We start from the raw sequence: 13310 nt of genomic DNA on the forward strand, positions 1-13310 counted from the left end.
GTCTCTGTGTTCTAAGGTGACCTAGGATAAGCATCCATCACACATGTAGGAAGGCCACAATGGCTATAAGGCCTTTGTCTTGGCCAACATAAAAGACACCCAGGCCAGATGTCCCCTAAGTCTCTGCTAAGACTGGCAGGTCCAGCACAATGCACTGAGGAGTAAGGTGCAAGAGGACCATCTTCCTCACCAGAAGAGCTTGAAAAATCAACATGCATGGCAGAGACATTTGGTACAAAGTTTATAACACACCCTCCCATGAAACAGTAACTTGAAGTGTTTTGAAACAGATGGGAATGGCAGATCCGGGACCTACTTCCAATGCTTGGCTACACATTTGGTCCATATGGACAGAGTGGGGACAGGACAGAACATCAAGCCTGAGGGAGAGGCTTGGGGGCCTCGAGTGGTAATCTTCCACAGGCTTGAGAAAAGGATTCAGACCAAAACTATGTGTGACTTTCTGGGCAACCTGGACTCCTAGGCAGCCCCAAGGGTTGGCAGCTGTCTTCACACTTGTGATCCTTGCCCAAGGTCAACTTCCCCACCCAGGCAAACAAGATGTTCATCACCTTCAGGGCCGTCAAGGAGGGTGCTGTCTTCATGAACAGTCTCAGACAAACCACTTCCGGGGCCATGCTGGGATGGCCCTCCTTGAAAACCCACTGGAGATGGGAGACAGCCCTCAGAGCACGACCACATCTTTTGAAGTCATGTGATAGCAAGAAATGAAGAGGATGGGCCCTGCCAACACTCAGGGCCAGACAGGCACCCAAGATCCTGGTCCACAGTCACCAGCCAGGACTCTGGGATAGCTCCAACGTCAGTAGTGCCTGATCAGGGGCAAAGGGTCAACACATGACTGGCCCACAGGTGACTTCCCAGCTTCCAAAGCAGGAAGAGACAGGGTGTTCATAGCAGCTAGGGTCGGTCACCAAGGGTCAGCGTCAGTGACAGACTGGGCTTGCGCTCCGGCACTTCATCCTCCTGGCAGGGCTGGGGTGGCCGGGATTTGAAGAAATCTGAAACATAGCGGACCTGGGGAGGGGAAGGCAGTGAGTAGGGCTGGAAGAAGAAAAACATCTGGGAACCCTAAGGGAGAAGCTGAGGAGGGTTGCCATGTGGATGGGTGGGGCCGGGGGTGAGGGGCAAGCTCTTGGAGGCAGAACAGCAGGCAGAGGTCATAGAACATTGGAGTCAGCCAAAGCAGAGCCTGTGGGTCAGGCAAGTAGGACTCACCGTGAGGCAGGCCACCAGGGCTCCCTGCAGGAGGCCGACAAGGACATCACTCCAGTGGTGCTTGTGGTCAGACACTCGGGTATAGCCCACATAGATTGCAAAGGCCACCAAGAAGAACTGAACAGTGGGCCTCAGCAGCCGTGCCCACTTCCAGCAGAGCCGGGCCTGCACATATAGCTGTTGAGATATCAACCTGCCATCAGCTGGGCCCATGAGTGTCCAGAGCCTGCCCAGCCCAGGGCAAGAGTCACAAGTCCTGCGACCCTTAGTGCCTCCTCCACATACCCCATTGTGCAGTAGGGAAGACCAAGGCCCAGGGAAGGGGTGGCCCTATCAAGTTCCCTGGGAAGAAGTTGGATACTCACCGCCAGGAACAACATGCAATACATGCCAAAGGAGGAGTGGCCAGAGTAGAAGGACAGCCTAGGAGAGAGGACAGCCGGTCAGGGAGACCCAGAGGCAGAGACACAAGCTCCTTGGAAAGCTGGCAGTCACAGAGGATTGCAACTCGAAACTAAGAGAAGTGGGGTCAGAGAGGTGGCTCAGCAGTTAAGAGCCTCTGCTTTTGCAGAGGGCCCAAGTTCAGTTCCCAGAACCCACATCCTACTGTTCCAGCTCCAGGAAATCTGATGCCTTTGGCCTCTGAGGGTACCTGTAGTCATGCATACACACACACACACACACACACACACACACACACACACACATACACACACACTTAAAAGTAATAAAAATGGGATTTACTTATTTTTATTTTATGTGTATGGGTGTTTTGCTTAAATCTCTGTCTGTGTACCACATGCATGCAATGCCTGCAGAAGCCAGCAGAAGGCGTCAGATCCTCTGAAACTGAAGTTACAAATGGTTGTGTGGGGGCTACCTTATGTGTTCTGAGCATCTAATACAGATCCCCTGGAAGAGCAGGCGGTGGTAATAAAATTTTAACTTGAGGGGAGCTAGAGAGGTGGTGCGACAGTTAAGAGCACTGGATGCTCTTCCAGAGGACCTGAGTTCAATTACCAGCAACCACAGGGTGGCTCACAACCATCTGTAATTCCAATTCCAGGAGAGCTGATGCCCAATTCTGGCCTCCATTGTTACCGGCCATTCACGTGGTATACAAAAATATGCCAGCAAACCACCAATACACATAGAATAAAAATAAAATTGAAAAACAAATTTTAACCTGAGGGAAGGCTTGCACACAGGACACTCCATCAGGAGGCCCTGGAGTAACTGTCTCCCCTCTTCACTCTCAGTTCACCAACTTCGACCCCCTACCTGTTCTTGGAGCAACCATGGCCAGCAGTGCCCACACTGTCAGACTCCCAATACTATAGTCTATACTATAGTACTGGGCTACTATAGTGTACTATAGTCTGTGCTATAGTATTGGGAGCTACAGTATATATAATACTATAGCTGCTGTGACACCTGGTGGTCTGGGTTGCTGACCATCACCTCATCTTACAAAGATATTAGTCACTGCTTGAGTGGCAGCCAAGGCCTATGCTTTGGAGGCTCAGAGAAGCCATCCCCCCAGGGAAACCCCCAGGGCCACTCTCCAATCTTGACAGACAAAATAAGTCTAAAGCTGAGTCCCCAGCTCCACACTAGCACCCAGAAAACAAGAGTGGAATGTATGTCCAATCCTGCTAACTGCTATGCTAACAACAGACCTCAGTACAACATGGACACACACAGTTCCTTCATGGGAGTCACTAAATAGACAGTGACCACAGTGTCCACTCTCCCTGTGACTCAGTGCTAGAGACATTTGCCTGGCATATTAGAATCAAAGCTGTGGGTTTGATCTTCAAAACAGACACGGACAAAAGTCACTATTTTGCACCAAAAAAAAAAAGACAACAAACAACAAGAAAATCCAAGGCCTGGAGAGTAAATGGTCAGCACACACATAGCATGGCTAATAAATAGAAGCTGTCTAAGGAGCTGGGGAGACGGTCAGCCAGTAACCTGCCCGCTGTGCATGCCTAAGGACCTGAGCGCACCCCTAAGAATCACACAAAAGGAGGTAGTGCATTCCTTAACCCAGGACGGCAGCTTGTTGGCCATTCTAACACAACTGTACAGCTCCAGGCTTAGTGAGGGAACTTGCCTCAACATAAATGTGAAGCAGGACTGGAGAGTGGACTTTGGAGTTGAGAGTGCCCAGTGCACTTATAGGGATGAGGATTCCGTTCCCAGCACCCACAAAGCAGCTGACAACAGCGTGTAACTCCAGCTCAAGGGGATCTGATGCCACCTTCTGAGCCCCATGGCACTTAGCACTGACCACAAACATATATGGACACACAAACACACACACATATAAAAGCAGTCCATGAGAAGACACGAGCAATAAGTTTCGGACACCGCAACCAGTCACTTGAAACATCCAGAGATGAAAACATCCATGAAGAATGAAGAAAAAGGACAGAAGCCAAGAAGACATTCTAGGCCAGTCATGGTGGCACAGACCTATCACCCCAGCACTCAGGAAACTGAGACAGGCGTCTGAGGTCATTCTGGGCTACATGGCAATATGCTGTCTCAAAAATCTAAAAATGCACTATGGATGTGAAAATGCCATTAATATTCTAAGTGAAAAAGTGCCAGAAGCCCTAATGGCTCACCAGAGACAACAGATAGAGCCAGGCTCAGCTGAGGATGCAGGACACACAGGCCATGCCAAGAATGAACAGTGGGGGCCCAGAAGAGCAGGACATCAGGAAAAGAAACAATGCTAACTGGACACAAGCCCACCCACAGAGGGCCCTAAAGAAGCAGGAACTCCCTCGCCACAGCAGATCCCTCATCACCGGCCTCAAAGCACAGGAGGTTATCACCCCACCCCGGAGGGCTGGCCACTGCCTCCCAGACAAACGAACCCTGAGACTGTCCATTTGCATACCTGCCCTGCCAAAGATGCAAAGGGAGAGACATGGCTGCCTCCTCTGCCTGCCTCTGTGGACAGATTTTCTCCATCCACCAGGCCCCAGGCTTCCTGTCTGTCAGAGCCTTGCCTGGGCTGCAGCAGATACTCACCTGGCCTCCGTGACATTAGCAGGGCTGCCCCTGCACACCTCCAGCTGCACATAGCCAGAACAGTTGACCTGGCTCCAGTCAGGGTCACAGACAGCCAAGAAACTGGGTCGAAGACGGCCAATCATGTACTTGGCCAGGTCGGTGAGAGACTGGCTCACAGCAGCCCCGAACAGAAAGGTTCCCAGCACCTTGTAGATGGCAGCTACATAGTTGTTGAAGTTGGATCGCGAATAAAGACGGTCTGTGTACACCAGGTAGGCTTCTCCCAATGAGACCTGCGGATGGAACAGCCACAGAGCACCAGGCAGACACAGCTCCCACCATGCCCATCCTGCGGGCGGGCTGGACCATCCCCCACCCAAGCCCTTTTCTGTCTTACAAGGATGACAGTAGCTGTGATGATGACCCCAGCCATGAGTCCGTGGGTGATCGTGTCTGGACGGTATGGGTACCGGATGGAGTCATCTCCACAGTAGAACCCCCGCTTATATGGTGCATTCACCAGGGTCAGGATGATGAAAGGCAGAGAGGCTGTGGGAGGCCGGGGAAGGCACATGGTTCTCCGCAGTGCCCATTCCAGCCCCCCTGTTATCTGCACATCTATCATGGCCACTGTGCATGCCCTCACTGGAAACTACTCCATTGGCTTCTTTGAATGAGCCCAACTACTCAGCAGCTCTACCCAGCTATAGCCTCTCCTCACTTCAGGGCTCCCTAGAGCTGCCTCTTCACCAGAAATCAGGGCCTTTGCACACACACTGCAAGCATCGTGCCTCCCCCACCTCTCACTCCAGCACCCTAATGAGCCACCATGGAGTAACCGTTGCTCTTCATGGCTTCTGTCCCCTGTAGAACCATATAGTCACCTTAGTGACAGTTGGCAACTATGCATAAGCACAGCAGGGCACAGCAGGACCCTGCTGTGCTCAGGGTGGGACACTGGCAACTGCTCACTGCCTGGGCAGTAAGACCATCCAGTAACACAATGTAAGACTGTAAGGCTGTAAGGCTGTGTAGCTCACAGCCAGAGGGCCACCCCTTGTGTCTCTGCTTTATTTACCTTCATTCATGTTCTGAGTCAATGTTAGCTACACACTGGACAAGATGGACCCAGCTCTGGAAGCAGAAAGCTCGGACCAAAGCCAGAGTCACAGCCACTCTTGGAAATGAATGGCCTGGCAGTGAAGCTGTGAACAGAGCTGCAATCTGAAGCCTCCAACCAAGGGTTGCTGGGAGGTGGGAGCCAGTCACAAGGACAGAACAGTGAGCAGCACCTTGTTCTGCAGGCACAGGAACACAGACACCCCTAAAAGTGCCCTTTGCCCGTCAGCAGCAGGGAAGCTGGGTGTGGAGTGCGTGGCCCTCAGGTCCTGAATGCCAGGTGAACCCCAAGGGGAGACTCAACATTCAAAGGGGAAAAGGACTGGCCAGAATACAGTCCCTGATGTGGGCTGAGCCATCTCAGAGTCCAGAGAAGACATGATCCAGGAAAGTGCTAACATCATGAAGCTGAGAGGTACGGCCAAGAAGTAAGGAAACAGGAGCAGTGTCCCCTGGGAGGGGACACCTTCATAACAGTGAGAGAAGTCTTGAAGGAGAAGAGGTCAGAGGAGAAAGATGGCATAGGGGAGAGTGGGAGAGGAGAAGTGGAGGGAAGAGAAGGGGAAGAGGGGGAGAGGGGGAGAGCAGAGGAGAGGGGAGAGCAGAGGAGAGGGGAGAGCAGAGAAGAGGGAGAGAGGATGGAAGAGGGGGAGAGGAGGGGAGAGGGGGAGAGGAGGAGAGAGGGGTGAGGGGAAGAAGAGGGAAGAAGGGGAGAAGAGGGGAGAGGGGGAGAGCAAGGAGTGGAAAAGATGGGGGGAAAGGGGAGAGAGGAAGAGCAGGGAAGAGCAGGGAAGAACATGGAGATGGTTAGAGAGAAGATCAAAGAGAAGAGAGTATCAGAAAAGATGAGAGAGGAAAGAGGGGGTTCAGAGGAAATAGAGGAGCTGAGGTCAGAGGAGGATGTGAGAGATCAGGGGAAACACACATCTTCTGCATAGGAGGAGGTAAACTCCAAGGATCTGGTGGTAGAGAGCAACACTGAAGACAACTGAAGTTAGTGAATCCTCAGCAGACAAGCCAGGCAGACCACAGCTGTGCAAGGTCTGGACGAACCTAAAGCCCTGAACATGGCTGGGTTGCATGGCAGGTGTGGGCCAGGACACTGGCTCCCAGCTGTGTCCCCTCTTCTTCCTCCACCTGCAGTGGGTATTTGTAGGGTACTTTGTTCCCACCAACAGGAAAGGGCCTCCTTCACTCTGGCTGCAAGGCTTCCCTATCACCACCCAAAGTGTGCACTGACTCCAGTGTTCATTCAGCCACTCAGAGGCATAGGCCTCCTCCTGCTGCTGTGACTTCCCAGGTAGCTCCGCCCCTGGGGACTCAGGACTTTCCAAGGAAAAATGTAGACTATTTCCAAGTCCTGTAGTCCCTGGCATACAGTTAAAGCAACAGAAATGGTTCTACAAACCCATACACTTAAAAAGGGTGCCAATGGCTGAGGGGTGTCCCACGGGCTTTCTGGCTGCCAACGGGCCCAGCTAAAATGAGTATCCTTCCGGGATATGGAAGGTGGAAGGGGAGGGAGATGCAGAATGAAGGAAGATAGAGGCACCCCGTCACCGTCACCGCCTTGGGTTAGAATCCAGCCACTGTCCCCTGGGCCCCAACGAACACTTGGCCTTTGTTCGAGCCTGGGGGGTTCGGGACGCTCCTCCCAGCGGCCTGAACCGGAATGGCAGGTTTGTCTGTGCGAGCCTAGCTGTCCCCGCCTCCCGAGGGCACAGTGCTGGACCTTGGCCATGGGTCACTGGCCTGCAGGGTCTTGGTTCTGCCCCGCCCGTGTGAGTCACATCGCTCCGCGGCACTCGAGCGACTTCCTGCTGCCAGGACCCTCCACCCAGGAACAGCTACAGGTAGACAGGCAGCCCCGATCCCGCCAGGAGCCCAGGAGGGCTGGCGGGGTGCTCACAGGGAAGTGTAAAGCATTGGTCACCATCGTCCGCATCTCTAACGCACACTGGCCAGAGGGACCGAGGGAGTGTGCACCTGGGAAAAAGTCCCCGCACCCGGGGCTGAGGCTCTTACCGACCAACACGCACAGCACGTCCAGCAGCACGAAGACCCACCTCCGCTCCATGTCGCCCCGGCCCAGGGACGCCCGCGACCCCCGCTTGCCCCAGCTGTCCCGGCAGCCCCAGGATCACATGGCGGTGGAGACTGCCGGACCCAGGGAAAGGGCAGGGCTTGACGAAAGGGCCCGGGCGAGGCGGAGGCGGGGCTGAGGGAGGGCGTGGCATGAAGAGAAAGTGCGGAGGCGGGAGGGCAGGAGAGGGCGGAGGCCCTGAGGGGTGTGTTTGCCACCTTGACCCGGGCGCGCAGGGGCAGGGGCTGGGATGGGCGGGTGTGGGAGCGTGTCTCAGGACAAACTGAAGTCCCCTATTTGGGAGGGATCTCCAAGCTGGGATCCGAGAATCTCAGGGCTGAGAACAAGACTCAGAAGTGTTGACTGGGGTCTCCATGCAGAAAGGAGTCTTCCAGCTGGGAGGGGCCACCAGAACTCAAGACTGTAGGCTGGAGGTCACCCAGGTGTCCCCAACACTTGGGCGGGGTTCTGCAGTGATAATGCAGAGTTGCAGAGAGGGCAAGCCGACAACCGCCTGGGCAGCACTCCTAAGTTGATCTCAACCTTTCCAGAGGAGGGCACCTGTGCTGGACACAGTGACACTTCTAAACCCATAAGTACCTTAGCATGGGATGACCAAACTCAGGCAGAAGCCCACCTTCCCTCTAAAGTAGCATCTTGTAGTTGCTGTCAGGTTGGAAGGTTTCAAGACCCTTCATGGTGGGAAGGTCAGGATCATGCCTTAACACAGGCTGTATCCACTCTAGAGAATGCCACAGAGATTCTGAAATTGACCTATGATGGGTGGGACCCAGCCTACCCTGTTCAGGGGGTGTCCTGAGACCCTGGGCCAGGGACACTTGGGAGCCAAGGGCATGTAGACTCTGGAAAGAAAGGCCAGGATCTCCAAAACCCACACTGAATCCTTTGTAAGAGGCCACAGCGTGAAGCCTCCACTCCAGAGACTCCAGCTCCTTGATGCCTCCACGGAGGCCACACTCAGAGCCAGTCAGACCTTCCTCCACCACAAGGTTGACTTGAGTCCAGGATGTTTGAGACTTGAGGGCAGGGAAGGTCAGGAAAGAGACAACCCCTTGCTGAAGGTCCAAAAGGTCTCCCCTGACCTTCTCTCCTGCAGGATGTCACCTAGGCAGAGTTGACCTGAGAGGTCCTCAGAGAACCCAAGTGCCTGTGCTTTGGTGCTGGGGGGGAGCAGCATGCAGTGACCTGTTCGGGGTAAGGGAGGGTCCCTGCATCCTAGAAAGTGGCCTATAAAATGGGCAGGCAGAGCTTTCAATACACTGTAACCTGTGCTACACACAGGACTGGACAAGGACTGTGCAGAAACCTGGCTTCAGGTCTTCATTCATGTCCCTCCCCCATGCCTACCTGACACCTATGTGGCAGGTCTGACCCTTTAAAGACAAGGGCAGGCTGGGCTCTGGTGAGAGGACACTAACTGAAGCAGAGGTCCCCAACGCCAGCATTCAACCTCACATCCACCCATATGTCTATAGCACATGGACTCAGAGGTGCCAAAGTCACCCTACCATATGTGTGACATGTCCCCCTAGCTCCTGACAGTTCATATGACCAGTGGCATCTGTAATACCCCCTTTAACCGCTGTTTACTGGGACCTAACCATAGGAAAGTCTTAGCAGGTCAGGGCAGCACTGAGTACCTACTATGTGCTGAAAGGAGAGCCAGGAAAGAGGAGGTGATAAAGGAAACTGGGGCACTGAGCAAAAAGAGGGAGATGGGGCAAGGAAGCTCCTGAGGAAAGGAGGCAGGAGGAGGTTGGGCACGAGGAGGGTGGGCAGGAGGATGGGTGCAGCTGGAAAAAAGACTGGATGGCAAAGGGGAAGCTGGAGAAGGGTGAGAGGAGGGATGTGGCTGGAAGAGGGTGAGGAAGGAAAAGGGATGTGGCTGGAGTAGGACCAATAGGAGGAAGATGAGTGGGAGGAGGAAGGAAGCTGGAGGAGGATAAGTGGGAGTAGGGAGGAAGATGGAGGAGGGTGAGTGGGAGGAGAGAAGAAGCTGGAGGAGGGTGAGTGGGGGAGCTGGAGAAGAAATAAGGGTGAGGATGGAGAATGTTGATGGAGAAAGTGAGGCTAGAGGAGGGTTGAGGCCTGAGAAGTGTGAGAAAAGAGGAAGACAAAGTTAGAAGGGGTGGATGGGAGGAGAGATGAGATTGGAGGAGGGAGAGCCTGGATAAGCAGGGAGGCTGTGGGAGAATTGAACCTGTATGGAATCTTTCTTCCATCCTTCCCCTCCTGGAAGGAATTGGGTCAGTTGTTAAAATCCCTGGGCATATCAGCATTAAAACCTTGTGGAGGTGGCAAAATTAGGATTAGGGTTAAGATTGAGGTCATGGCTCCTAATCCATTACAGCATGGCGACACAGCTAAGAACTTCACTAGGAGAACTCTCCTACCAGACCATGTGGGCCAAGCTGCCTATCCTGTACAGGGGCTCCAGAGAGGCTGGGCTTGAAGTCTGACCTTCCCCTGAAGCAGAGGGGACTTGAAAGTCCTGATGTCTTGCTAGTTTCCCGTTCCCACAGGGCACTGTTGGCCCAGGGCTAGCTCTGGCCCTGGAGACCCATGAGTACTGAGGCATCCATGTCTCTGAAGGGATGCTGCAAAGAATCCAGGAAGAGGGCAGAGGGATATATGCACACCTAGACCCCACCCACCTTCCCACAACCTCAGCTCTCCATCTCTGGGGCTCTAAAGGCTGCTTCAGTGCCCATCTCCCCAGAGTCAGAGTCAGAATCAGGTTCTCACAGTGTCTGATGCAAGCAAGATGCAGTCCATAGCACAAAATCTGGTATCCCTGCAGACAGGCCCTGCAGCCTAGGACCTCTGAAAGTCAGAGTTCTGCTATAGCAAGCACCACATGAAAGGGCACGTGATGAAAGACTCTTGGCTAACGACATACATGCATGTATTAGTCTGCCTTGCACTGCATAGCTGAGCTCCATTTGTCTGAACGCCATAGAAAGAAATGCACGAAAAACCTGAGGGTGTGCTGCAGTTTGTTGCTGCTTCCAAGAACTCTGGCTGATTGGCTGCTCATGCTGAGGCAAGGCACGTGGAGGACACATGATGTTTAGAGGGTATAAACAGGACTCTACAGAGTGACAGAGACTGAGCCTGGCTTGCTAGTACGGCTAGCTGTGCAACACTTGTGGGTCTCGCATCTTCATTGATCTTCACTTCCCTGAGAGAGGCACAGCTGAGAACTTCTCCTGGTGTCCCTCCTGGTCCCTCTTTCTGACTCACGCTGAGGCTGAGGCCTGGCTGACTCGGCTAGATCATGTCACCATCACCACTGTTGTTAACCCGACTATACCAAACTGGACTGCTGGTGTATCCGTGTGTGAAGTGTTTGCAAGTGGATCAAACTGCCGCTGCTGACCTGTGAACTGAACTGCTGATTTCCAGACAACCCAGACAGGAGTTGCTCCAAAGGACCTTTCTAAACAGGTCCACTTCCCCTGTATCCTTTCTTTTCTACTATTTCTGGTGGGTGGTGGGTTACAAGAAAGATTAAAGCATTTAAGAACAATCATTAAAAGTGGGATTGAAAAAATTAAAGCTACATAGGGTCATACTGACGGGGAAGCACCCTTCAAGCAGAGCACAGCCTAGAGAGCGGGCTACCCTCAGACTCAGTACCTAACAGTACCCACTCCAGAACTGGTTCCTCATCACCTTGAGCCCTCATCCCATTCCAGTCACCTGCAAGGCCTAGGCTGTGGAGCATGAGGAGGCACTGACTGGACAATGGACACACCACCAGCACATGCACACACACATACACACACACATCCCCTGCATGCACGGGGACCGGGGATGGCTCACCGGGACAGGTGTGTACTAGCAGCAGTGGACAATGGAATGGCGGTGCACTCTTACACACAGCAGAACAAGTCTGAGTTTTCGATTTGGTCCCCACATACCTCTTTCTCAAACAAGGAAACCTCCTTCTCTGCTGCTGCTCAGGACCCTTTACAGCCAGAGGGGCAGGCAAGGAGGGGCTCCAAGGCAGACTCCAGGATAGAGATGAGGGACTGAGCCCTCTAACACCTAGGTCACCCTACTGTCATTGCTCATCCCTCCTGATATGATAGGTGTCTCTGATGGTTAGAGCTCCACAGGGCCAGGGGATGGTTCTCAACCCTCTGGTGACCTCAGTCTGGAGGCTCCCCCATAGAAGTGCAACTCTGGAAATCTATACTAAGGCTCTGAGCATCCCCCCAAATCACCATTCCTCCAATGCTTCACGCCTCAAGGCCTAGATCCAGACAATGCCACAGTCCTCGGCAACTGACCAGGCAGAGCAGGGCTGCTGGATCAAGCAAAATGACAGAAGGCTCACAAGGTCTGAAAACTAGCAGCTTCAACAAGTGGCTATCAAAAGAAATGTATTTCTTGGTATTCTAGAACATGGTGCAATTGTAAATAGCTTGTCTGTCATGGCAATGAGTTCCCTGCATTTTACCTGGTGACCCCATCAAGGAGCTATAGACTGAGGACGATTGAGAAGAGGTGAACAGAAGTTTCGACAGTGGAGCCAAGCCTGGGCCCATCATAACCCAGAGCTCTAAGTCAGGGAGGCAAAGGCTCAGGGCAGTGGCAGGCCCAGGCCCTCCAGCTCTGGGAGGCTTTCTCCCTCCTCCAAGGCTCAAGCCCCATCCAGGTTCCCTCAAACCAACATCCACTTGCTCAGTCCAGCACAGACTCCCACACTTGTTCATAAAGACCTTCGTCCTGGTCCTGAGGGAGTTCCCAGTCTATGTGGGATGTCCTGCAACTCTGGGCTGAGAAGTAGAGGCAGCACTGGTAGGAACAGCCTGTGAGCATGTGAATTCATGAGGGTGGCCTGGCATCTGCCCCAGCTGCAGATGGCGAGGGCTGGCAGCCTGCTCTCCTCCCCAAGTCTTCAATGTCCAGTACAAAGCAGACACAGATGCTGATGGCAAGCACAGAACTCACCAGTCCAATGCAGACTCCAGGGTGGCTCCTCCTAATTCTAGCCCACTTCAAGTCCCCCGACATACACTCTGTAGCAGCCCAGAACCCTCCTAGGCTCTGTACCACTTCTCCGAATCCCCAAACCTCTTAGTCTGGGAGAGTGTTCTATGGATTGGCCTATGCTCCCCACAACCAAGCAAAGCATGCCAGACATGGTAAAGGCTCATTCCTCTCAACTGTCCCTACACACTCAAACAGAAAATCCCGTCTCACTATGGCCATGAGACCCAAGAAATCTCACTCAGGGCTGCCAGCCACAAACCAGGCATGGCAGGAACACCAGCCTCCTGAGGCTTCCTACTCAAACCAACCACATAAGACTCACATCCTCAGAAACCGAGAGGAAGAAACAGGAAGCAAAGCTGCCTCTGCAGGAAGTGAGCTGAGGGCACAGGAATGTGAACCAATGACCCAAATCTGCAGTCAGGTGGCTTGTCTAACATACCCGGGTATGTTGTGTATGGTTGCTTGGGTCTATAATCCCAGTAGTCAGGAAACGGAGATAGGGAGTTCCTAAAACTCAGGGCCAGCCTGGGCTACACAGTGAGTTTGGTGCCAGTCTAGGCTTTAAAAAAGAAAGAAAAATAAATAAAAACAGTGCCAGAGAGACAGCTCAGCAGCTTGTATGTTGTCAAAGAGTCCAGCCTGGTCTACAAAGTGAGTTGCAGGGCTACAGAGAGAAACACTGTCTCAAAAAATTTAAAAAAAAAAAAAGAAAGAAAGAAAAGAAAAAGCAGGGCTGGGAATATGGCTGTGGTAGAGCACATTTGTCAGTCGCGTGCATGGCCTTGGGAGAACGGCAGGTTCCAGACCAGCCTAG

The 13310-nt window shown here is 53.1% G+C and overlaps 1 protein-coding gene and 1 non-coding gene across 5 annotated transcripts; both read right to left on the minus strand.

Moving 5' to 3' along the window:
* Positions 1 to 213: 213 nt before the first annotated feature.
* Plpp2 (phospholipid phosphatase 2) lies at positions 214 to 7577 on the minus strand. 4 transcript variants are annotated; one of them, NM_001302389.1, is made up of 6 exons: positions 7455 to 7577; positions 4667 to 4818; positions 4288 to 4562; positions 1605 to 1662; positions 1240 to 1416; positions 214 to 1038 (listed from the first exon to the last, which is right to left on the minus strand). In NM_001302389.1, the coding sequence occupies exons 2-6, from the start codon at positions 4700 to 4702 to the stop codon at positions 922 to 924; spliced, it is 663 nt and encodes a 220-aa protein (NP_001289318.1). In that variant the 5' UTR covers positions 4703 to 4818; positions 7455 to 7577; the 3' UTR covers positions 214 to 921. The 4 variants fall into 4 exon arrangements, with proteins under 4 accessions (NP_001289318.1, NP_001289371.1, NP_056632.2 ...); NM_001302442.1 differs by having other exon boundaries at positions 4667 to 4771; positions 7414 to 7577; NM_015817.3 differs by having other exon boundaries at positions 7414 to 7577.
* On the minus strand, positions 4819 to 4880 carry Mir6909 (microRNA 6909). Its single transcript, NR_105874.1, has one exon. It is a non-coding gene; the product is annotated as a microRNA 6909 (primary transcript).
* Positions 7578 to 13310: the final 5733 nt, after the last annotated feature.

The sequence above is a fragment of the Mus musculus genome, chromosome 10, assembly GCF_000001635.26.
Source record: "Mus musculus strain C57BL/6J chromosome 10, GRCm38.p6 C57BL/6J".
NCBI lineage: Eukaryota > Metazoa > Chordata > Mammalia > Rodentia > Muridae > Mus > Mus musculus.